Here is a 24,442-nt window from a genome sequence, read left to right as displayed (position 1 = left end):
GGCCGTATACTCTGGTTATAGAATGAGAGTATCATCTCTTAAGTAACAGAAGACACACGTCGGTCTGCTCTATACTGCAAGAACAATGGTACAAATACTCTTGTGTCAACACTAATGAATAAATACTATATTCCCTGATAGATCATGAATGTAGGAAATAGAATGCGGGGCTACTACATGTTCAGGGTCCCTTTGGAGAAGAGAGGAGCGGCAAGACTGTTGCGGCAGCAACTTCCGGCGCCAGTCACGTGGCTCGTGCGACCTCTAATGCGCCTGCTGCTGCTGCTTCTTGGCCTGCTTAGACCATCTCAGTCCGCAAGCATTACACAGGGTCTTTCGGCCCTGGGGACCCTTTCTCCACTCAGGAGAGTTCATGGTGCCGCACTCGGTGCAGATGTAGTCGCCCTCCTTGGTCTTGGAGGTGGGCTTACGCACCCGCTTATCCTTCTTGCTGGGCCTGTTGGAGCCCGTGGAGGTGGAAGACGGTGCGGAGGTCACGACCTTGTTGGCCTCGTCAGTACGATCGGGATAGTAAAATTTAAGTAGGTCTGGAGGATCCTGGGCATCCGAGGCGTCTGAGGCAGGAGAGCCCCAACCACTCTCGGATGACATGTGCATCATATCATCCACCCATTCGGAGACTCCGGGAGGTCCCTTAAGCCGGGCGCTGGCGTCGTTAAAAGACACCGCCTCAGGCGTTAGATTGGTGCTCACGCGGTTCAGCTGGCGCTTCAGCCACAGGTTGTCGGAGCTCAGCTGCAAGAAGCCGTCGAATTGAGCCGCCTGTTGGCTGGGGTAGGGCCGGCAGTTGAGCACCACGCCTCGGCATTCGGATTGCGAGGAATCAAGTGTAGCGGAGTCGGCCAGGTCTGAGGAGTATGGCGTGCCAATCACCTCGAAAAGCTCAAAGACGGGCGCAGAACCCCCGACCTTGGAAAAACGGGTATGTGATTTGAACTTTCGAGAGCGCGTTACGGCATCATGGAGGGTATTATAAAAACTGGGAGGTTAGTAGTGTTCATGCACTTTTGGAGAGTAGTGTGAGGAGTGTGGTAGAAACAAGAATGTAAACACGAGCAAATGCGTTGGAACGTGAAACGACAACCAGAAGACTAAGCGTTTTCGATGTCTAGACTCATGTGGAAGTGGAGGGAAGAAAAGGGTAACAGGAAAGAAAAGGAATAAGGGGAGAAATGAGACTTTACAGGTTGAAGGAGAATAGGGAGAGAAGGATAAAACAATGCAAGCAGCATGGGGACAAAGTTGCTATTCAATGTAGCACAGAGATAGCGTACAGTAGTAGCACACAGAGTAAAGCGCACATGGGACGCACAGCAAGCCTGAGAGACATACAAGCCTGCGCTGCAATCAAACAATAGCCTTAAGCCGTTCTTGTAAGGAGTTGAAGTGGAATATCAGTAAAAGTGTTGAGGGTTGAGGGGGGGTATCCCGGTGTTTTTTTCAGATAAAACAGGTAAAAAACATGCCGGAAGAATAAAAGAGTAACAATATCACAAAATGAAGAAGAGACATAGAAACAAAATAGGTCTTGTGAAACAAAGACATCTGAGTAAGAGCAACAAATAGCACCAGCCATAATAAACCACCTCGATGGTAGCAAACAAGAGTTGTGTTCGGTGTGATTCAAATCAAGCAAGAACGGGTCACATGGGATTGTTTATCCTTTTTCTTTTTTCAGGCGCGAAGAGAGGACTGGGGTCCGGAACGACCAACCAGACATGCTTGCATAACATCAAATATAATAGCGTAACGACAATAAATACTCACTTGTTGACATCCTCGGGATGCAAAGTCGTTCGAATGTCTGCCCCGACAAGTTTATCTTTGGACCAACCCAGCAGGGTGGAAACAATAGTGTTACAGTGAACAATTTTCCCCGTAGGGTTCACCAGGAAGATGGCATCGGCAATTTCGTCCGGTCGGGCAGAAATGGAGGCCTCGACAGCCTTTCTAGGCACGGATTGGGGGACAGCATCGACAGGGGGAATGGATTGCTTGGTGTTAGAAGAAGAAATCGTGCCCTCCAGCACTTGGTCCACCATGGCGGTGGGGTTCATGTATCCGGGCTCTCGTTGAATGGGGGGTGTCTGCGACGATTGCGACGTTGCAGACGAGTAGGCATTGGAGAGCAAGCCCCGGGAAGCGCTGTCATCGGACGTGGCCGAGTCGGTTCGCATGGGCATGGATGAGCCCAGCAGTTGCGAGTCTTCTGGGATGTAGGTGGGGTCGTTGTAGGCGTCCATTGGTGCGATTGTGGGAGGCAGCTGGCTCGGGTCCATATGGTCGTTCATGGAGTCGTAGTTGGGAAAGCCCATGAGCCGGGATGAGTACTGCAGGTCCAATGGATGGCTAAGGTCGAGCATATTGTGCTGGTAGAGAGAAGGATCATCCATCCCGGGCACAAAGTGCATCTCGGGCCCTCCATGGCCCATATCGTTGGGGTTGAATGTCGTCATTGTGTGTGTGTGTGTGTTGTGTGTGTGTGTGTTGTGTGTGTGTGTGTGTGGTGTGTGTGTGTGTGTGTTTGTGTGTGTGTGTGTGTGTGTGTGTGTGTGTGTGTTTGTGTGTGTGTTTGGGTTGTGTGTATGTGTGTGTGTGCGTGCGTGCGTATGTGGGGTGATAGCTATACTGACGGCGTTGCGTCGGTCAGTTTTTTCTTCTCGCGGTCAGTTTTTTTTTGGTCGTCTAATGATGATGTGGATGAAGAGAAGACGAGCGAAAGAGGCTCTTTTGATAGATGGCGCCGGGGTTTTGAGTTTGACGGTGGAGTGGGAAGAGAGAGGACAAAACAAGACGCTGATAGAGCTGGGATTGGAGCTTGGGTCCAACTGGCTTGCTTGTCTGCTGCTCGTCTGCCCAAACTCTGCCGGGTCGTTGGCTCGTTGGCTCCAACCTTGTGGTCCTTCTCACATATAGTGAACTTTGTCGCTTAGTCTGATGCCTATGATTGCTGTCTGGAAGTGGACGTGTGGGGGGCCGGAAGAAGGCGACCTGGGGCGCTCCCTGTGGGCCGAATGGAACGGGAGTTTGGGGGAATCAATGCTGTGACCCCCCAGCTGCCCATACCCGCAAGAATATGGCCCCTCTTCAACCCCCATGGCGCCACCTGGTGGACTGTTATTTTTTTTCTCCTCCAAACTTTCTCTAGGTTCACCTTTATTTAAGAAGTTACCAAGCGCTGAGTCTAATGCCTGTCAACCCTAACGCTGCACTTTTGGAGAGAGCAGAACAAGGGAGCCCAAAAAACAAGCATGTCACTTTTTCTTTTTAGCGAAAACGACGGAACAAAAAACAAAGACCGGGAGCTATAAAGAAGAAGAAGACGTCCGATTCGAAGAGCTGTATGAGCGACATTTCAGACCCAAACATGGCTTCTATCTCGTGCGAGACAAAAATCAAACAAATAAAACCGATAACCGAAAAGCTATGAAACGAAACCCTACTGTTGTCGCCCTTGTTGCGCTTCTCCAAATCACATACAAGTTGACCTCAACTCCGTTCCGTTTGGCTTTGCCCTAAGAAAGGAAACGGCCCGGATACACGTTTATTTTCTTTGGTTTCGCAGTTCTTTTGGCACAAAGTCTGAATGGGCGGGGGGGCTTGAGAGAGGGACGAAAAAAGGAGGCTCGCCATTGTCGTGCTGCTCATTTTTGCGTGTCGGACTATCGATACTCAAACAGCAACAAAACCCTGTAAATACCGTTGGCAAAACTGGTGATTGCTTCTTCCAACCCCTTCTTTCGTGCCCTCGCTCTGTGAAACATTTCCCCCAACCATTGAGGGATCAACACTCGGTTGCTTTTGGTTTCGGTGTACTCTTGGTGCACTGTAGAGTATCGCACTTCAAGGGTCGGGTCTCCACAGGTGAACACGTACGATGGACTAGCTAGAGCTACAGTACCGAAACCTCTACAAGTGACCAAACACGTGGAGTTGCTGGCAACGATGGGAAAGTCCAAATGCGATGGTCACGTGTGATTTTCCATGCTTTTTCGGCTCAAGTTTCACTGTTTTTGGCCGTCGTTTCGCGCAGGTTGTCTACAGGTTTTCCTCCAGGTTTCGAGACTCGCCAAAGATTGCTGGAGAGACCGAAAAAGGGGAGGAGCAGCCAAAGATATGAAAAATAGAATTCAATAAGGGAGAAACAAAGACCATGATATGAAATTAACCGCAACTAGATTAGAATTAGTTTCATATATCATAGCAGACTCACATGCGACGGGGTACATCAAGGAAGACCACGAGGACTCCGCCACTGCAGTCGCTAGCCTCCAGCCAAGCCCTAACCGAAGCCTGCCGAAGCACTCCGACGTCTCCCTTGCATACAAGACCTCATGTCATGATTGTTGGTGAGGTGCAGCTTATCAGCTCGTACCGACGGGAAAAGACACGGTTGGGCGGCTCCGCCACGTGCAGATCTGATCTAAAGCTCATGTTCATGGACCTCTGTAATAATAACAATGGGACGGCGTCTCTGGCGAAGATAAAACTTTTCCAACTCATATTTGGTCGTCGCCCAACAAGTGCAACGCGGCCGACAGGGGTTTGTAGGCTTTTTCCGCCCGCTGCCGCTGAGGTAAGCAGTGGACATCGAGCCGTGAGTGAAGCACGACAAGTGAGAATATACAAGTAGCCGTCTTCTACAGGCGTCTTCTACAGGCGTCTTCTACAGGCGTCTTCTACAGGCACTAGTAGTTCTTTACATGGCATATGATTTTAGACCGTCTGCTTGATGTCTTATGTGTCAAAGAGCTCAGACATTGCCAGAGTTTAGGAGGTGCCAAGATCGTCCAATGGTGAGACTGCATTGACATTTTCAAATTGACAGCTTCCAGTGATGTGTGCTAGTGCAAATCTGGCATATTATAGCGTCATCTGGTATCGCACCCGCCTTTGGCATGCTATACCTACGTCGCGCTCGTGTATAGTAGCTGCGGTAGATGCCCACTAAAGAACAAGCCTTGCGCTAGCATCAACACTAATTCTCGGTCCCCAGAATGCCGCAGGGCTTTTCGCTGGATACGCGAGTTCCCAAAGCAGAAGGGATGGCCTGTGGGTACGTCCACCGTGAAATTATCGGAGAAAAAATGCCAGCGTCGAGCCCGTAGCGATGAGCAATGAGTATCTCAAGGATAGTTCGGTGAATACACCGTGGTTCTTAGACATGAGACATTACATTAGAAACGACCCGTGCGGGACTTATTAAACCTATGATACATGTGTGAGTGGCTCCAGGGCACCGCCATCTTACGCCACTCGACGTTTCCCAATAACTATATAAATGTCTGGTGCCTGTATACAACTGTTTGTAGAATGCTTCTTAGCTCATCCTGCACTATACTGCATATATTAATTTCGCTAAACACTCTACCCCCAAGATCCCGCAGTTGTCATGCACCCCGAATGGGCTCGGCTAGGATACGGAGATGCACAAGTCGGATGGCTGTGGGTGGAAAAAGAACTGTCGTAAATGATGAGAAGACTCAAAAGGAGCAAGTCTGAAACTTGTGTGTCTCACGGCAAAGATTCCATGGATTGATGGGCGGGGTTGATGGACGCAGCCCACGTACGTGCGTCGCTAATAAGGTACGTACTATTTTTTTTACCCTTTTTTGTATCCTTTTTTTTACCCCCAAAAAAACGCAACCCCCGTATAAGCCTATCGAGGCGCGAGCATGTATCTATATGGGAGCTTTACGGGCACAGTAGTCGTATCGCAAGAGCAAGATCCAGATGCCAAGGTCGGGTCTCGGAGCATATTGTGTTTTGCACGCGCGGCTCGTCCAAGAGTGGCCCGGTGGATCTGTCGGAATACGAGCGGGGAGATTGTTGTGTCTTACAGCCACGACGTATTCCATACGGACACCAGCGTGGTCGGGGACAGTTGAGGACATGTCTCACCCACTTTTCGAAGCTCGCGATTTAGATCTAGGGAGGAGTAGCGTATTGGCAGATGGTGGGTACGTTGGTGAGTTGGTGGAGTAGCTCCGTAGACGGATAGCAGAGCAGTAACAAACATTGGCAGTAGGCGGTCTGTCAATCCGACCGCATCCCCTATAGGTTGCATCGGCCCTCAAGGGTCGACACATACCACTCTCAATCTTGCTCCAGAGACTTCCAGTAGTTTAGATACAACAATGGCAATGAAGATACAAGTATGTACAGTAGATACGGGTACAAGAACTGATAACGAAGACAATGATTGTATGGGGTCTTGATGTATGTAGTACGAGTATGGACTACGCTGTTATTCTTTGAAGAACTTGTCTTGCTGGACAACACCATCTGCACACACCACGACAAATATATACAATATTCTATCGCTCATATTTACAATATTCTATCGCTCATATTTACAATATTCTATTTCTCATATTTCTTTCAGTTTTTTTGCATTATCAATAATCATGTAAAGTATGTGCTGTACAATACTGAAAGATAGTACATAGATACGACTATCGTACAAACTGGTAGTACTTACACTGGTAGTACAAGTACAAGTAGAAGACAATCAATATTCTCAGACTCAACAAACGACGATCATGGTTACTACAAGGTACGTACTCGCACTCGTACCACCTGTACTTAGTTATACAACCGACACTTGTACTGGCACTCGCACTCCTAACACGTCGACGCGTTTGACTCGCACGGCGGAATGTACCATGCGCCAAAACAGTAATGATTTTGTCGAAATGGGGTGATTTCTGCAAGAAAAAATATATAAATAAGCCACAATCTTCTCATTTAATCATGTGTAAAAAAACAGGACCTTTACCACGTCATTTTGAGTGCCTGTCGTTCCCTTTCGCGTGGCTCGCGTTGCTGTCAGAACTATTTCACACCGCCAAATACACTTCCTGCTTCAAGGCTGAACAACACCACATTACGCTTTCAGCGAAGAGATCTATATCTGAAGAGAACGGTGGAGATGGGGATGTATTGAACGAGTAGAAGGGGCAAAGGAGGGTGGAAAATTTACTGGACGGTAAAATTATTTGTTTGAGGGGCCTCGTACCCTAGCCCTGATCTATATTGGTCTGTTAATCTCGTCTGTTGCCACCCAACCACCCCTCCCCTTAGATTCACGTGACTCTTACGTGGCATTACCCGGCCGGCTTCTGAACAGCACACCAAAGTAAACTCCCACGTTAACATAACTATCACGGTGTGAACACGACTGAGGTGAGTAACAAGTGGACTAGGAGACGGTGAGTCCATTGACTTGAGATGAACGGAGGATGACAAGTGACACAGAATGAGTCGCATCAAAACCACACCTTCAATTGCCATCTACAGCTGCAAAGGTGTCATATATGGGGACAACCTGGTGCGACACGATTTGTGACACGGACTCAGAGAAGGACACAACGACACAGATCAAAAGGTGGCTGATCGGACACAAGCAAAATATTGATTCTACACGAACGCAATCATCACCAAAACCACTTTCGGAATTGATGGTTTTGCTATAATACCGTCATGTGCAGCGTCTGTGCCTGTGTCTGATGTCGGGTTTGATGTGCCACAAACAGGATCCCGCGATCTTTCGTCGCATCAGATGGGACGATCTTGTCCGCTCGAGATCTATGGCCTTTCACCACCGCGACTGCGTCGTCACATTTCCCGTCCGTGCCTGCAGCCACTCACCAATACCTTGACTAACCCAGATGAGCCAAGAACACCCCGAACAGGGCTCTTCGTCCAAGCGACGGGTCTACCCCCAGCAACAGTATGACTTCGCCGCGGCCCAGCCCGCCGGCTACTCGATGCCCGACCCCACCCAGCCCTACGGAGCCTCCGCCTCTCCCAGTGCTGCCATGTACGGTGGAGCTCATGCCATTCCCTCGCCCGCAGCTTTCCAGCCCCACACCGCCAACGTGCAGTCTGGCGCGTTCGCTCCTCCCCCCGGGACTCCCGGATCGGCCGTGGATCCTCCCGTGGCCCCCGGTGTGGCTGGAGGAATGGCCTACGGCGCCCCCCAGGCCGCTGGAGCCGCGTACGGCTACCAGGGTCTTACCAACCAGATGGGCAACCTCAACATTGGCGGCGGCGGCGCCTACCAAGGAGGTGCTCCACCCGGAGCGGCTGGCGGAGCTCACATGGCTGCCCCGACCCAGCTCAACCAGATCTACAACACCGATCTGCTGCAGAACTTCCCCCCTCCCATTTCCGATCTCACCCTGCCTCCCCCTCCCGTGATCTTGCCCCCCGGATCCTCGGTGACTGGCAACCCCGATCCCAACGCTGACTCGGAGTTCATGCGATGCACCCTCAACACCGTGCCTACATCGTCGTCGCTGCTCAAAAAGTCCAAGTTGCCGTTTGCATTGGTCATCCGACCCTACACTGCGCTGCGAGATGCCGACGAGAATGTCCCCACCGTGGCCGACACCACCATTGCTCGATGCCGACGATGTCGGTCCTACATCAACCCCTATGTTGTCTTTTTGGAGGGTGGCGCTCGATGGCGGTGCAACATGTGCAACCTGACCAACGATGTGCCCTCTGGCTTTGACTATGATGCCGTGGCCAACAAGCCCCGAGACCGATGGTCCCGAGCGGAGCTCAACCACTCTGTCGTTGAGTTCGTGGCTCCCGCAGAGTACATGGTGCGACCTCCTCAGCCTCTGGTCTACGTGTTCGTTCTGGATGTGTCTGTGCACTCTGTCAAGAACGGTCTGCTGGCCACCGCTGCGCGAACCATCAAGGAGTCGCTATCACGAATCCCCAACGTGGATAACCGAACCCGAGTCGGTTTCCTCGCAGTCGACTCGTCGCTGCACTACTTCGCCATTCCCCGAAAGGAGGACGTGGCGGAGGGCGAGGGCGAAGAGGGAGAGGAGAACGAGTGGCCCGAGCCCCGGATGATGGTTGTCTCCGACATTGACGACCCCTTCCTCCCCATGCCTACCGACCTGCTGGTTAATCTCTCCCAGTGCAAGGGCGGCATTGAAAAGCTGCTGGATTCTCTGCAGTCCATGTTTGCTCACACAGTCAACCCCGCCTCGGCTCTGGGATCTGCTGTCGTGGCTGCTCACAAGCTCATTGCCAACATTGGCGGTAAGATTGTGTGTCTGACCTCTACCCTCCCCAACGTTGGACAGGGCAAGCTCGAGGTTCGAGATGACAAGAAGGCTCTGGGTACCTCGCGAGAGGGCCAGATGCTCCAGACAGCCTCCACCTTCTACAAATCGTTTGCCGTGGAGTGCTCCAAGACTCAGGTGACCGTGGACATGTTCCTGTTCTCCTCTCACTACCAGGACGTTGCATCTCTCTCCAACCTGCCCCGATTCTCCGCCGGTCAGACTTACTTCTACCCTGGCTGGATTGCCTCAAACCCTGAGGACGCCAACAAATTTGCTCTGGAGTTCTCCGAGTACCTGTCTCAGGAGTTGGCTACCGAGGCCGTTCTGCGAGTGCGATCTTGCGACGGTATTCGAATGAGCGCCTTCTACGGCAACTTCTTCTCCCGATCTTCGGATCTGTGCTCTTTCTCCACTTTCCCTCGAGATCAGAGCTACGTGATTGAGGTCAATATTGAGGAGACGATTGTCAAGCCCTGGGTGACTTTCCAGGCCGCTATTCTGCACAGCACTGCCTCTGGCGAGCGACGCATCCGAGTCATCACCCGGGCCTTCCCCACCTCGGCTCTGCTGCAGGACATTTACGCGTCTGCTGACCAGATCGCTATCACCACTTACCTTGCCAACAAGGCAGTGGAGAAGGCTCTGCAAAAGGGTCCTCAGGACGCACGGGATTTGCTCATGAACCGACTCAACGAGATGTTCACCTGCTACAAGAAGGATTTGATGACCACCAACGTCGGCGCCTCCGCCCCCCTGCAGTTCTGCACCAACCTGCGAATGCTGCCTCTGCTGGTGAACGCTCTGATCAAGCACATTGGTTTCCGAAAGACCTCGCAGATCCCCTCGGATCTGCGGTCTGCGGCCCTGTGTCTCCTGTCGACCCTGCCCGACAAGTACCTGATCCAGTACATTTATCCCAACTTTTACAACCTCATCTTCATGCCCGATGAAGCTGGTCTGCCTGACGCCGAGACCGGCCAGATTGTCATGCCTCCCTGCACAAACCTCAGTGGCGAGCATCTGATCAGCCATGGTCTGTTCCTCATTGACGACGGCCAGGTCATGTTCCTGTGGGTAGGCCGGGATGCACAGCCTGCACTGTTGCAGGACGTGTTTGGCGTGTCTTCCATCACCGAGGTGCCCACAGGCAAGACAGAACTGCCCGTGCTGGACAACCAGTTCAACGAGCGAATCCGAAACATCATTTCCAAGGCTCGAGAAAAGACAGATGCCATCACCTACCAGCATCTGTACGTGGTGCGGGAGGACGGCGAGCCTGCTCTGCGACTGTGGGCCACCACCCATCTGGTCGAGGACCGAGTGGAGCAGAGCGGCGTCACTTACCATCAGTTCCTCACCTCCATTCGGGAGAAGCTGAACTCTTAGATGTAAAATGTATTAATAACGAATGGCTGTTTGATCACCTGGCACAGGTTGAGGATTTGTACGAATGATGCCAGTCAGTCCATGAACTGGAATGGTTAATGGTACGTACATGTAGAAGCATGGCGTACATTGTAATACATCATAATAATACGAGACAGAGTATATGCACAACCTTAAAAAAATCGAAGTCTTGAGCTCGGTGAAAACTGAATCATCTTACAATATAAGGCACACACAACATGTCTAAAATTTCACGAAAAGAGTTATTTGGAGGCGGGAGCGACAGCGAGGGCGAAGTTGGAAACTCGTCGTATGCAGGCTACGAGAATCTGTTTGCGTTCGAGGAGGTTGAGGTCGAGAATGATGACACTGATTCGGACCAGGAGATGACGGTGGTTGAGGTCTCAGAAGCTGTTGAGGGAGACGATGGCTCGGAGTCTGAGGAGGCTCCCGAGTTCACATTCAATCTGTTTTCTGGCGCGCCCGAAACGGTTGTTGTCAAGGACGTGAAGCCTGTGTTTGAGGGGTTTGTGGATGAGGGCACTGCCAGTATTGGTCGGGCCAAGGAGAAGTTCAACGACGAGTATGCTGCTGCTGCGCGCAACAAGTTTCGTCCCTTGGCGTACTACTTTACGTTTGCAGAGCCCGAGCCCAAGAAGCAGGATCTGGTAGCCCAGTTTCGAGATATGGCTGTGGACGCAGATTCCGTCCTCAAGGTGGGCGGGTACCATCGGTATGATGTTCCTAGCAAGGTGCTGGACGTAAGCGCTCATAATGCCGAAGTGGAGAAGAGTGAGCGACGGGCCCGACCGGGCAAGAAGCGACGGCAGAAGATGCGCGAGGGCAAGGTGCACAAGAGTGACGACTTTGGCACTCGAGAGTACGGAGCCAGCCGGCAGTATGGAGGAGGTGTGTTCGAGTATGGAGGGTCTGGTATTAATATGTTTCCTTTAGGTCAGAGAGGCGGTTTCAGAGGTGGTCGGGGAGGTGGCCGAGGCCGGGGAGGTGTCAGAGGACGAGGTGGAAGAGGTAGAGGTCGGGGAAACTAAAGAGGGCCTGGAGGGGGAGCAGAAAGGGAGAACAGAAGTAGGAACATTAGGAAAGGATAAGGAAGGACACATTCGGACTACAAGTATATATTTATAAGGGGATGATATAATGAACATGAAATCACGTTACTCGTTGTGCACCTCACCATGGTTAGGCCTAAGAGGATGGATGCTACGAGAGGTATTTTACTGTAGGTAGCAGTGGAACATGCTCACGACACTTTTGGTATGTACGGGTGTTTGTCTCCTACAGTATATGTTGGTTAATGCAATATATTGTCAGCTGTGCGGAGACAGGCAACTCTTGTTGACTTATTGAGGGAAGGCTAGACCTCAATTGGTACCATCGACTGTGCCATTCATGACCTATAGTCGTTCTTTTCTTGGTTGTTGTCAGCTCACGACCCTTCCGTCGTTCGCTTCCTACTTTAGAGGCGCCAGCGCACCCTTCATCACCTTAGCCTCCATTCCATCTACCGTCAATCCTCCGCCACCTCTACTGACAGCCTCTGCAACCACAGTTTCCAATCTCGCATGGTTCTGTTGCAGACTCTTGAGTCCCGGAGTGGCGCGGGTGATTCTCTCCTTGATTCTCAGGTTTAGAGCGGAAGCCACATCTCGCCAGAATTTTGAGTTGAGGTTAGAATCAAGCAGATCCGCGATTCGAGGCAGCTCAGAGACAGGTGTAGCAGACTTGTCGTCTCCTTCTGCAGGTACCACGGCACGTGACAGCAGAGTGCCCAATGTCGACACTGCTCGAGAGTGCTGACTAATTGTATGCATGGCGTGTTCCAGCGACTCGTCTGAGTTGACTGAGCGCGCCAGAAGAGAAATTGACTGTGAAATGTAGTTGGACAGCGCTGATTGGACGGCCGACGCAAGTTGACGTTCGTCTAAGATGGCTAGACCGACAATAGCTGAAGAGATGGCGGTTCTTTCGGCCGAAGTCGACACTGAAGACACACTCTTGATTGAAGAAACGCATCTCAGTGTCAGTTTCTTATCAGCCTCCTTCAGTAACTTCTGATGGTCTCTGAAGATCTGTAAAGATGCTAGACCGGGATGGATTTTCGAATGGGTGTGTAAATCTCGAATCAGAGAAGCTGATCCAGCCATATCTGATGTGTTGTTGAGTTGTACAGCCAGGTAGAGGTACCAGGTGAGCGATCTGAGCAGATCGGTGGTATGGTGAACCCGTTTGAGAGCCGAGTAAAGATTGTCTGCTTGGTAGTAAGGACCCAGAACATCTGTCTGCAACTTTTTGTATGACGAATTGACATCCTTCATGGGCGTTTCCAGAGCCTTGAGCGTGTCCTCCTTGGTGCTTACATCAGCTACACGTGACAGCAGCTCCTTGTGATTGTCTCTGCATAACGTGCGTACCTGGTCGTCGAGATGCTGTACGTCGTAGGATATTTTCTTGATGGGGATGTCGAGATCAATGTCCTCATCACGTGACGACGATGTCTGCAGCACCAGCTGGTTGGCGTAGGCCACAGGGTCGAATTCTGCGTCCAGAAACTGGTCAATGTCGAGCATGGTGGTTGTGACGTATACCGTATTGAACTGTATGTGGTGATGTTTGGAGAAGGTGTATAAATAATTAGGTTTTGAAGAGGATCTGGAGGTGGTTCCAAGGAGACCATAGGATGGTGGTTTTTCCGAGGCTAAAACGTGAAATCTAGACTGTGATTTATTGTGAATAAAATGCAACTTTCAGATTTGCAAAATATATACTCCAATATCTCCTTTCAGACACATTTTTCATTTTGAAGGTGTCCTGCAGGATGAGCTTAATGGAATATTTCCAGCACGGTTGTAGTTTTTTTCATACACATTCAACGCTGTCTAAAACATGTCCTTCTCATTCGGATTCTCCGAGGAAGGTGAAATCAACGCCCCCAAAGTCGACACAAATGCCGTCAAGGCGTTCATGGACTCGCAAATGGACATTTCTCCAGACTTTATGCCCAAGAAGTACTCCTTCCGAATGATGCTGGAACGGGTCATGGGAAAACGTCTCACTTACCAGCCTCTGCAAATCTCTGCAGACACACAACTTCTTCGCCGAGAGCTCTATGACGTCAAGCATCAGCTGATGGGCGAGGATAACCTGTCAGCCACCGACGAACTGCTTCTGGGCACCACTAACGAGGATCTCAAGGTTGCGACCTACGAGGGAGGTCTCAAGGCCTGGGAGTGCATGCTGGACCTGACCAAGGTGCTGGAGGGTTGCCAATGGACCCAGGGCTCGGCTATTGAGCTGGGATGTGGCCAGGGACTGCCTGCTATTTATCTGATTCAAAGACTGCTCAAGTCTGGAAACCCGGGAAAAGTCACTCTGGCAGACTACAACGACTCTGTGCTGGGCTTAGTGACTGCCCCCAACGTGCTACTCAACCTGTGCAACTTGCTGACGGTTGAGGAGCTGTCTGCGCTGCAGACTACAAACGAAGATGCCGCCGAGGGTCAGACTAGAGTGCAGGAGGGAGAACTGGATGTGACAAGTGCCCTAGTGGACCGAATCGAGCAGTTGTTGCAGGAAAAGGGCGTTGAAGTCGAGTTTGTGGCCGGGGCTTGGAGCCCCGAGTTTGTGCGGCTCGTCGGACTGTATAGTCTTGTTCTAGCATCTGAGACCATTTACTCGTTGGATACGCTCCCTGTGTTCACCAATACTCTGCTGAACATTACCGAGGATGGAGGAGATGTGTTGGTGGCGGCCAAGAAGGTGTATTTCGGAGTAGGAGGCGGCATTCATGAGTTTGAGACATTGTTGAGCGAGAGAGGTTGGAAGTTGGACGTGGTGGCAGATATTGACGACGCTGGAGTTGCAAGAGGAGTTTGGACGGTGAAGCAATGAGCGTAGCGAGCGGTTCACTACGGCTAGTGGACATGAAACTAATGCATACTGGTTGAGTCGGGAATGTATCAACTAGAAGTATCGTAACTATACGATCCAAACTGTGACATTTACAAGACCAACTGGAATCGACTGGTGGTCTTGGATGTTGTATCTGACGACGGGAAGCCAATATTTTGGGGATGCAAAGCACTGTGAGGATACAATAGTTGACAGATGATCTAATGTCTACCTGCGGATGCCGTTTATAAAGCAATAAATAATGTATTAATGTTGGGTCTATAAATCATGAGTTGTGGGTGGAGTAGGTGGAGCTGTGAGCGGAGAAACATCTGATACCAGATAGATCCACCATAGTTGTTTGAACGTGCTCTGCACACTCAAACTCATAACCAATTGACCTTCAAGCAGTCAAATCAACCACAAGTAGCGTGATCAGTTCGCTGCTCATAGCCACCGCCTGGTAGTACCCTCACTAGCTGGCCTACCACTACCCCTCCCAACTCCCGTATAGCTCCCTCTTCCTCCCGTCACACCACGTGACCCTCCTCTGAGATACAACCCCCGTCCTCTTGGTGGTCTCAGTGAGTTCGGAGGTCGAATCCTCGACGCACGTGACGACTGGGGAATCCTACTGGGCAGCTGAGACTGGTAACTGCTAGGAGGCTGAATGATGAACGAGTTGTCGTTGCGCATGTACGTGACATCTCCGTCCGATGGTTCGCTCGGCAGACGCGTCGGGGTCTCTTGGATCTGTTGCATGGCCATTCTGTCGCGTTCCGCTTGCATCTGTGCCCGTCGAGCTCTTTCTTCCATCTCTTCCACCTCTTTTCGGCGTGCAAAATCGCACGAACGTGGTCCGTTATGGAACTCGGCGCACCACGCGTTCATCTGGAGCCCGTAAATCAGTGTCGAGAACGACTCGTTGAAGTTATTGAGGTTGGTATGGATCACCTGGAGGTCCTTGAGATTGCGGTCTAGCGCTGACATGCCGTCTGCGAGTTCGGCCATCTGTTCGCCGATAGCCATGTCCAACACGGACTCCACTATCGGATAGTGCTCTTCGTGGTCCGATTGTCGCGAATTTGAGCGTCTTAATGGTGTTGTGGGTCGTTGCATGGTGTGAGTAGATTAAGTTACGCGTTGGTGATATTTATAATTATCGAAGTGTATAACCTGAGCTGCAGTAGAATCGAGTATACACAGGTTATGAGTATGGATAATGATGGAAGTGTTTGATAATGGTGGTAAAAAACGACTGTGGGGATTTGGAGCCGATCTGAAGACTTTTGGGAGCGACAGTCCGAATCTCATTTGACGACATATTTATTAGTTGGATTTAGTTAGAAATTAGTTGACTGGAAAAGTCACCTGGGGGTTCATTTCTGGTGTTACAAGAATGGAAGAACATTGAGATGTAGTTTAGTAGATGGAGAAGACTTGAGTTCTAAACAAAAGAGCTGAAATCATATCCTTCAGTAGTAGTATAGTCCTGTTATCACAGCATCAATTACCCCCGTCCAAGTAAGTTGATTGGGATTTTTGTTTACAGATACAGTAATATACTTGACTATTTCTTTACAGGTGACTCAGAAAGTGCATGTTGGAAATGAGCCACAGACCAAGACAAGATATGACAAAATTGCACTATTCGATGCAGAATTCGACGGTGTTTCCATTGGTGTTATGACATTCATCTGCATTCATACAAAAAAGTCTTGGTAGTGGTACTTTTGCGTTATTACCTCCGATATCTACGCACCCCCCAACCCCCCTGCTACAGTAAAGAGTGTGAGTCTACTGTACATGCTTACTAAACCACCTACTGTACAGCGAAACCCCTCAGCAAAATCACACAATCAGCTCATTACAACACACCCAATGACCTCACCACAAATTCTATACGCCTTTTGACGCCATTATTACAGTAGCTTGCAACGCCGTTGTCTTAGGTTCCATTTTTAGTGCTCTATTACCTCACTTAACCCGTATAGGCAGATCAGGCCATGGCACTAAGTGTAGAGCTAGAGGTTGATATCGCCACGAGTGCTCCATCAGGGCTAGGGTGGGGTTAGAAATACAGTCCGTGCGCACTCAAAAGGCGTCCGGGTTAGGGCATCCGATAATATCGCCTGGACTCGGCGCCATATTCTCGACTTCTGGGCGCGTTGTATTCATCTCCTCCGCTTCCCAACACTTCCACCCGTTTCTCCATCCCAACCAATAGAATAGGGTAACCTTATTCGGGACACTTTCGTCATACATAGTCAGATATACAAGCAATGTCACTCTCCTTCGTACTCGTACATACAACACAACTACATTCAAAATGGTGAGTGATTGAGGAGACAATTGGCCGGCGGTCAATTGAGCGACACAAAACCCCGCGCGCGCACGCACTAACACAGTCTCGAACCTTTTTTGTTGGCGGAAACTTCAAGATGAACGGCTCTCTGGAGTCCATCAAGGCCATTGTTGAGCGACTCAACGCCTCCGAGCTCGACCCCAAGACCGAGGTGGTCATCTCGCCCCCCTTCCCCTACCTCCTGCTCGCCAAGGAGTCTCTGAAGAAGCCCACCGTGTCTGTGGCTGGCCAGAACTCTTTCGACAAGGGAGACGGTGCCTTCACCGGTGAGGTGTCTGTGGCCCAGCTCAAGGACGTTGGAGCCAAGTGGGTCATTCTCGGCCACTCCGAGCGACGAACCATCAACAAGGAGTCCTCCGAGTGGATTGCCGACAAGACCAAGTACGCTCTTGACAACGGTCTCGACGTCATCCTCTGTATCGGAGAGACCATTGACGAGAAGAAGGCTGGCAAGACCCTGGACGTTGTCCGATCCCAGCTCGACCCCGTCATCGCCAAGATCAAGGACTGGTCCAACGTGGTCATTGCCTACGAGCCCGTCTGGGCCATCGGTACCGGTCTCGCTGCCACCGCCGAGGACGCCCAGCAGATCCACCACGAGATCCGAGCCTACCTCAAGGACAAGATTGGCGCCCAGGCCGACAAGGTCCGAATCATCTACGGTGGTTCCGTCAACGGCAAGAACTCTGGTACCTTCAAGGACAAGTCTGATGTCGACGGTTTCCTCGTCGGTGGTGCTTCTCTCAAGCCCGAGTTTGTTGACATCATCAACTCTCGACTTTAAGCATTTCAGTGCGATTCGAGTGAGTAGCACGATAATAGCCCGTGTCCATGTGCTTTAACACGTGTGCTGTGCTATTTGAATATATCTTATGAATGATACATGTAAGTGACCCGTAGACCACAGATCAACATTCCGAGATGCATGCGAAATGTGAAACCAAGGCACCGGCCGGTACATCTACTCCAAAGTGTCGAGATGTAGTCTGAAGAATGTATATCAACCGTAGAGGTCCATGTTGACAGAGGTTCTACCTGAGAGGCTCATTCTGTTGACTTAAGTGCACAACTCCTGGCATCCGATCAGCCTGATTGCACCCACAGCCTTCCTACAGTCAGACACGATAGTTCATTATCACTGTTAGTCCGCACCAAGTACCCACCATTTTCCAAGTTCACGCTTGCTTTGCTACCGTTCTATTCATCTATTCATCCTCATCCATGTCTACTTGTGCATCTTCTCATTCCACTCGACACAGTCACTGAACTTGACCTTGTCTCCCCCAAACACGTCGAGGGCACTTCCATAGGTCAGATCCACCTTGCCATGCGACAGTTTCTGCACCAGGGCCAAATCATCAATGTTCTTGGCGCCGCCAGCATACGTCACAGGGGGCAAATGACCCTCCTCAAGCCACTCTCCCAGCTTAGTTACCAGCTCCTCATCAATGCCGTTACAGAGACCCTCCACGTCAGCAGCGTGGATCAGAAACTCGTCGCAGTGCTTGGCCAGCTGCTCCAGCGTCTCCTTGTTGACTTCTGTGTCTGTGAGCGTCTGCCATCGGTTCATAGCCACCACCCACTTGCCGTCTTTTCGTCGACACGACAGATCCACCACAATGCGCTTCTTGCCGCCGTAGGGCTCCAGAATGGCCTCCAGATCTGTGAGTCGCTTCATATCGAGCTTGGCGTCGGGGAACAGAAAAGAAGTGACAATCACATGAGAAGCTCCCAGCTTGATCCACTTTTCGGCATTGTCGTGGTTGATGCCTCCTCCAATTTGAAGATGATCGGGCCAGCCAGCAAGGGCTTCCTCGGCAGCCTCGTCGCAGCCAGGACCCAGCTTGATAACATGGGTGCCCACGACATTGTTGTCCTTGTACAACTGGGCAAAGTATCCCGGAGGCTGGGTAGCGACAAAGTTGGTCTTGAGATCAGCGTCTGAGTCCGTCAGAGTGCCTCCGACAATCTGTTTGACCTGTCCAGAGTGGATATCGATACAGCCTCGGAATTTCGTCATGTCTGAGCTCGGACCTGCGTTTTGGTGTGAGTACTGTGGTGGTGCAGTTGAGATAATGACTCTCACAGATCATGCATTTTCATGTATAGTACTGATCAGGAACTTTATTGGTGGGTTGGAGGAGCATGGTAGGGACTGCCAGAGTAGACAAAGCGACAAAAGGGGATTATGGAGGAATATATAGGGTGGTGGATCAGGTCATGTGACTGCATTTTTTGCTTCTGGTCGTCATTTATGTGTGGTGGAGATTATGAACATTGGGCAAGGAAGAGCTGAGATTGAGACACTGAGGTAGAGTGTGTGCGGAAACTACAATATATAACTCCTTTAGAATGATCACTGGATGCTTACGAGAAGTTGGAGGGTTGAAAACGAGACAGAATTCATCAATGGTTCAACTGACATAACGTACTTGTACCGGTACTTGTATCTGACTTTTTCAGCACCTCCTTGTCTACAATCAGAACTCCCGCTATCGGTTGAAACTCTCTAATCTCTTCCTTCACTCAACTGTATGTATGTACATACTGTAGTTCACTTGGGTAGAAAGTAAGTGTCAGAAAGTGAGCCGTGGGTCTGAAAAGTACCGATATTTGGTCCAATTAAGTAGACGTTTGCAACTGCCCCGCCCCAATCCCCACATAAGCCCCCGCCTTTTCCTCCACATCTCCTACTCACACTTCGGCAGCTCTCCCTCTCTCTTACTAATCTCACCCCCCCATTTGAGTTTATGCACGATTAAATTTATTTCAACGGCCTGAAATTTATTTTCGACTCTGCAACATCACTCAACTCATCATGCTAGGAGGATTCAACCCGTTTGATCTGGGCGATCTGGCCCAGGGGACCAAGAAGGCGGCCCCCGCGAAGAAACCAGTGCCTGCTGAGCAAGCCCAACCTGCTAAACCTGCCCAGAAGAAGCTCGAGGAGAAGCCCAAGGAGAAGGAAGTGAAGAAGGAAGATACCAAAAAGGAGGCTGTTGAGGAGGCCAAGAAGACAGTCAAGACTAAAACAAGCAAATCTAAACCCGTTAAACCGACAAATACTTCCAGAAAGGTCTCGAAACCCGCAAAAACCTCCAAGGAAGACGCCGAGAAGGAGTACCACAGAAAAATGAGACTAGCATTTGAGGCCCAGTTTGGACATGTTGAGGGGCTAAAGGAGGACGACAAAGAGGATGAAGATTCTGAGTCTGAGTCGGATGATAACAATGATGACTTTGACGACAACGAGGATCTCGTCGAGCTCTCCAAGACTTATGTGGAGCGGCCATCAGACGATGAGATGGACACCGAGAGCGAGAAAGAGGAGGAGGAAGAAACGAAGAAAGAAGAAGGACCTGTGATTGTCCGGTTCACTGGAAGCGACCGTTCTACGAGGGACTTCAACGAAAAAGCCGAGAAGAAACGGTTCATGAGCAAGAAGACACCGTTGTCTGAGGTCCAGAAGGAGGAGAAGGAGAAGCTACTCAGTGAGACTCAAAGACGAGTGCCCAAGACCAAGGAGGAAGAGGAGGAGGAGAAGGAGGACCTGCAGAATGACGTGGCTCTGCAACGACTTATCAACGAGTCTTCGATTTTGCATTCTCAGGCTGCTCAGTCTAGCTTCTCTGGAGCAGATATTTCCTTCCTGGACGATGGTCCCATTGGTAAGGCTCGTCTTAAGACCCTGACGTCTCGAATTGAGAGTCTGGGAGGCAAACATATCCCGCTCCAGAAGAACATGCCAATGTTGACTCGAAAAATGGTCAACTCCAAGTTCCAGAACAAGGTCAAGGCCGAGCAAGAGCATGCCCAGGAGGCCGGTATTATTCTGGCTAAGACGGCTCCGGTGGACAACCGGTTTGCCATTCGAAAGAAGAAGGTTGTCAAGCGAGACCGAGGTCTGAAAATCAACTCGGTTGGTAAGAGCACCGCTGGAGGAATCAAGTTGTCTAAACACGAGATTCGCAAGTTTGGAGGTAAGATCTAGGACACCGGAAGAATGACTAGGAGACTAGTCCAGGACACAGATACAGGAGTCACGTGAACGTTTAAATGGCACCGGGAGGTGATGACAAAAAAAGCACGCATAGCATTAATATACAGGTTGGATGAATGAGTCTCTATCAACTGTAGTTTGTTTAGATATTAACTATAATCTATTAAGAATCCAAGTAACATTTGGGGAATACTTGGAGAGTTCAATGAACTAAGCAGCAGACTATGGCAGTCTATAGGAGACGCTCAAACCACATTGTAGCACCTTTGATGGCCATTTTCAGCTCTAGCCACCAAGAAAAATCTGTCCATAATATTCTGTAGACAAAAAACCTCCCCAATATCACCTACCTCGGCTCCTCTACTAATACTGGGTTCTCCTACCCCACCCGAAATCATAGCCAGATTATACCACCGGTTCTACAACTCTAAACCCCACCACGTGAAAAGAGAAATGGCAAGCAAGAGCACTTTGGAGAGCTGTGGCTGTATGGGGAAGGCGATAGATACTGCCAATTAATGTCAATGGGCCGCGGCTACATATTTCAATCTTCTCCGTGTCCACAACCCGGCCCTAACCCTCTGGTTGACGTGGTGGCATTTCCCAGTTGTGCTCTCCACAATAACCTGCAGCCTACATACATATGACATCACACATCACATCACATCTCCATCACACATAGCGTTTGAGATTTCGATTTCGAGATCACATCTTCTCTCAGCATTACACACGACATGAGTGACTCCATTGGTGAGTAGGGGAACGACGGGAGAGGACACGTGGCAACAACTGAACCGCGGAAATGGACCTGCTTGTGTCACCAGTACTCGTGTCAGTAGTGCGAGGTGTGGGGTCCGAGATCACAGAGACGGGCAGACACAAGCAGAAGAACACCAAGAGGAGCCGTCCAACAGGCAACCAACTACGCACACAAACAGCCCCAACGGATTGGCACACGTGAGATTTTCACGGCTCAGCTACATTAATGTCTCAATCGGCTTGGTGGCGAGTTGGACAGATACAGACATTACAGAGACAGGGACGGTGTGACGGCAAGGGCCGTGGCAGGGATTCCATATAAAGAAGACCGTACCACCCTGTCGCACCGACCGGATGTGTCCAAGGAAACTGCCCCTTACTTTCATGCTGCTACCATGCTCCGGACGTTTGCCGTAGATACTGTCGTGTGCTAGAGCGGCACTAAGGCTTGCTAGTGTCTGTTGCCGCTGAATGGACTCGCTAGGACCTACGCTCTCGTTACTCCTGTTCGAGATTGGTTGCTACATTGCTGGAAGTGACTGTTGGTGGTCTGTGCACACTCGCTCCTGTCTGGCCCAGCAGTTCTCATACAGTCTTTTTGACAGCTGGTCACCAACACCCCCATTATACTAACTCAGACCGGGTATTTGTCCGTGCTATCAACACAATCCGGACACTCTCCTCACGGCCAGGATACTCCTCGCGACCCCGCCCCCCTATCGAGTCGCGCATCCAGCTCTATGGAATGTACAAGCAGGCCACCGAGGGCGACGTGATGGGTGTCATGGCCCGTCCGGTTGGAGATTCGGAGATTGATGTGGCTGGCCAGAAGAAGTGGGACGCCTGGAAACAGCAGCAGGGGCTGTCCAAGACCGAAGCCAAGCGCAGATACGTGTCGTTCCTCATCTCCCTGATGAACACGTACGCCTCAGATACTCACGAGGGGCGCGAGCTGCTGGCGGAGCTGGAGTACATGTGGGATCAGATCAAGGACGTCGCGTCGGACTCTGAGGGCGCCGAGGAGGAGCTTTACGAGGACGCTGTCGAGTATCCCTCTCGATCGGCTCTGGGACGGGCCGAAGTTGGCACTTCTCCCAGTCACGTGAGCCATGGCAGTGGAGGTGGCGCCCATGGTAGTGGGGTGGGCGGATCAAGCCGAGCACAGCAGGGGTCCAACCTGACGCATGGCTCAGGCAACTCGCGATCACACCATACTGCCATTGCGCCGCATCCACAGAGCAATCTGGTCCAGAGCCAGAGCCAACATCAGCATCAGCAGCATACTCCTCCGATTCCGTCGGACAGGTTCAAGAGCGACATGGCCTGGGCTCTGCGAACCATCAACGAGGAGATGGCAGACATGGCGAAGCAGTACCGGCCAGCGGATCCGTCCGAACCGCGCCGAAACTGGAGGCGGCGAGTCCTGTTGCTCTTGCGGGCAATAGGTGTGCATGTGGGTATTGATATGGTGCTGTTTGCTATTCTTGCAGCTATTTTGAAGGCCCGACGAGGCGGTAAGGGGCCTGCGGTTTCACGGGGAGTGGTTTCTCCCGTGCACACTTTCCCTACCAGAGTGCTATCTCTTGCATCTCTTGGAGATCACATTTCGTATCATATCATTCAGATGGCCGACGGCGTGTATGGATATGCCGTTGCCTGGGTTAGCATGTCGTAGGAGGAAGAGGTGGAGGATCAGGTAAATGATTAGGGAAAGGGTATATAGGTTGAATACTGACGATAACGTCAAAGTGTTGTACTTGTAGCTATATCAAGGCTTATCTCGATGAGCAAAAATGTAACTACAACCACAGTTGCGACATGAGAGATAAGAGTGCGGTAAGAAAACAAAGCCAGATCGGAGGCGCGCTCATGACATAAATGTTGGATAGCAAGCAAATTAGACAGTCAGAACAAGGGGAGAGAATTGTAAATGATGCACGGTAATTGCAGTAGTTGCAGAGCCTGTAAACTATCGCGGAAAAACTACGGGCTCCCGCCGTATGATGTTTAGTGCTCTGCAGGGTGCGCGAACAATGATGAGGCACAAGAGATTTTCTCAGAATCGTACGTTATGAGCAGTTTAATAGCGTGCGTTCGATGCAGTTCTTCTTCAGGAGTTGCTGGAACGGACTACAGTACTTGCACTTGTAGGTGATCTTCTTGGGGTCTTCTATAGGCTTTGGAAGCCTGTGGGTTTGTTTTCTCCGAGCTCCGTGGTCTTGTGACCGCCATAGCAAGTTGAGTTATAGGGCAATGGGTTCGGGGAGTGATTGACAGAGCATGGGGAAGGGTGAGTTTCAAGTGTGCGAAGTCTTCAGACCACTAATCCTTGCTAAGCAAAGTCTGCCGTGCTAAAACGGATGGGGGTGCATTAGTCCAACGGTGTGAATGAACTACCGAGTGTATAATTCCGGCTGGAGAGTAGACCTCTGTGAGTTTTCAAAAGAATCCAGCAATGTTTTGATTTCGGAGATATACTCGGAGATTTTAGGGGGGGGCGGGTGGAAACGCGGTGAGCAGTTGGTGTTTTGTGAAGAGCGTCTTCAAGACCGTATACGGTGCGTCTGGGCTGTAGGCGGTGAATACGAACAGGTGATCTGCCGGTGTAGACTCGGGCTCGTGGTTGCACGAGTACATGTCAGCCAACAGTTGATAATGGGGCTCTTTGTTCTCCGGCTATTTCCAGAGACGGTGCAAACAGCCGGGGTTGGATTGGATGTAGCGAGGATAAAGATGAGCCGGTGAAGGTTATCATCAAGAAGCGTACACTGGCTTGGCTTGGTGTGTCTTGGTGGTATAGTAGGTCGCTTGTGTCAAGTCTGGAGCGGGGTATGTTTTGGGGGATAGTTTTTGGTAGGCAGCCTCGGCCATCACGCAAACTGCCGTCTCGGTCTGTCACTCACTTGTTTTTCT

General features: G+C 50.7%; 11 protein-coding genes across 11 annotated transcripts; 7 read left to right on the top strand and 4 right to left on the bottom strand.

Annotated features, from left to right (window-relative positions):
* Positions 1–264: 264 nt before the first annotated feature.
* YALI1_F07990g (uncharacterized protein) lies at positions 265–2,477 on the bottom strand (the record flags this gene model as incomplete). Its single annotated transcript, XM_505029.3, has 2 exons — positions 265–1,000; positions 1,789–2,477. The coding sequence occupies 2 exons, from the start codon at positions 2,475–2,477 to the stop codon at positions 265–267; spliced, it is 1,425 nt and encodes a 474-aa protein (XP_505029.3).
* Positions 2,478–3,364: 887 nt separating this feature from the next.
* Positions 3,365–3,911, top strand: YALI1_F07980g (uncharacterized protein; the record flags this gene model as incomplete). Its single annotated transcript, XM_068283270.1, has 2 exons — positions 3,365–3,402; positions 3,446–3,911. The coding sequence occupies 2 exons, from the start codon at positions 3,365–3,367 to the stop codon at positions 3,909–3,911; spliced, it is 504 nt and encodes a 167-aa protein (XP_068139371.1).
* Positions 3,912–7,691: 3,780 nt separating this feature from the next.
* On the top strand, positions 7,692–10,496 carry YALI1_F07938g (uncharacterized protein; the record flags this gene model as incomplete). The annotated part of the gene is made up of 1 exon (XM_505028.3): positions 7,692–10,496. The coding sequence occupies one exon, from the start codon at positions 7,692–7,694 to the stop codon at positions 10,494–10,496; it is 2,805 nt and encodes a 934-aa protein (XP_505028.3).
* Positions 10,497–10,735: 239 nt separating this feature from the next.
* YALI1_F07907g (uncharacterized protein) lies at positions 10,736–11,545 on the top strand (the record flags this gene model as incomplete). Its single annotated transcript, XM_505027.3, has 1 exon — positions 10,736–11,545. One exon carries the CDS (start codon positions 10,736–10,738, stop codon positions 11,543–11,545), a length of 810 nt encoding a protein of 269 aa, XP_505027.1.
* A 423-nt stretch (positions 11,546–11,968) lies between these two features.
* YALI1_F07884g (uncharacterized protein) lies at positions 11,969–13,084 on the bottom strand (the record flags this gene model as incomplete). Its single annotated transcript, XM_505026.1, has 1 exon — positions 11,969–13,084. One exon carries the CDS (start codon positions 13,082–13,084, stop codon positions 11,969–11,971), a length of 1,116 nt encoding a protein of 371 aa, XP_505026.1.
* A 316-nt stretch (positions 13,085–13,400) lies between these two features.
* YALI1_F07881g (uncharacterized protein) lies at positions 13,401–14,405 on the top strand (the record flags this gene model as incomplete). Its single annotated transcript, XM_505025.3, has 1 exon — positions 13,401–14,405. The coding sequence occupies one exon, from the start codon at positions 13,401–13,403 to the stop codon at positions 14,403–14,405; it is 1,005 nt and encodes a 334-aa protein (XP_505025.3).
* A 447-nt stretch (positions 14,406–14,852) lies between these two features.
* YALI1_F07860g (uncharacterized protein) lies at positions 14,853–15,524 on the bottom strand (the record flags this gene model as incomplete). Its single annotated transcript, XM_068283269.1, has 1 exon — positions 14,853–15,524. One exon carries the CDS (start codon positions 15,522–15,524, stop codon positions 14,853–14,855), a length of 672 nt encoding a protein of 223 aa, XP_068139370.1.
* Positions 15,525–16,734: 1,210 nt separating this feature from the next.
* YALI1_F07847g (uncharacterized protein) lies at positions 16,735–17,554 on the top strand (the record flags this gene model as incomplete). Its single annotated transcript, XM_505023.3, has 2 exons — positions 16,735–16,737; positions 16,814–17,554. The coding sequence occupies 2 exons, from the start codon at positions 16,735–16,737 to the stop codon at positions 17,552–17,554; spliced, it is 744 nt and encodes a 247-aa protein (XP_505023.1).
* Positions 17,555–17,995: 441 nt separating this feature from the next.
* YALI1_F07827g (uncharacterized protein) lies at positions 17,996–18,790 on the bottom strand (the record flags this gene model as incomplete). Its single annotated transcript, XM_505022.3, has 1 exon — positions 17,996–18,790. The coding sequence occupies one exon, from the start codon at positions 18,788–18,790 to the stop codon at positions 17,996–17,998; it is 795 nt and encodes a 264-aa protein (XP_505022.1).
* A 798-nt stretch (positions 18,791–19,588) lies between these two features.
* Positions 19,589–20,761, top strand: YALI1_F07819g (uncharacterized protein; the record flags this gene model as incomplete). The annotated part of the gene is made up of 1 exon (XM_505021.1): positions 19,589–20,761. One exon carries the CDS (start codon positions 19,589–19,591, stop codon positions 20,759–20,761), a length of 1,173 nt encoding a protein of 390 aa, XP_505021.1.
* Positions 20,762–21,504: 743 nt separating this feature from the next.
* On the top strand, positions 21,505–23,204 carry YALI1_F07793g (uncharacterized protein; the record flags this gene model as incomplete). Its single annotated transcript, XM_505020.3, has 2 exons — positions 21,505–21,520; positions 22,168–23,204. The coding sequence occupies 2 exons, from the start codon at positions 21,505–21,507 to the stop codon at positions 23,202–23,204; spliced, it is 1,053 nt and encodes a 350-aa protein (XP_505020.1).
* Positions 23,205–24,442: the final 1,238 nt, after the last annotated feature.

The sequence above is a fragment of the Yarrowia lipolytica genome, chromosome 1F, assembly GCF_001761485.1.
Source record: "Yarrowia lipolytica chromosome 1F, complete sequence".
NCBI classification, from domain to species: Eukaryota; Fungi; Ascomycota; class Dipodascomycetes; order Dipodascales; genus Yarrowia; species Yarrowia lipolytica.
Note: the sequence above shows the minus strand (reverse complement) of the source record. Positions and strands in the feature narration are given on the sequence as shown.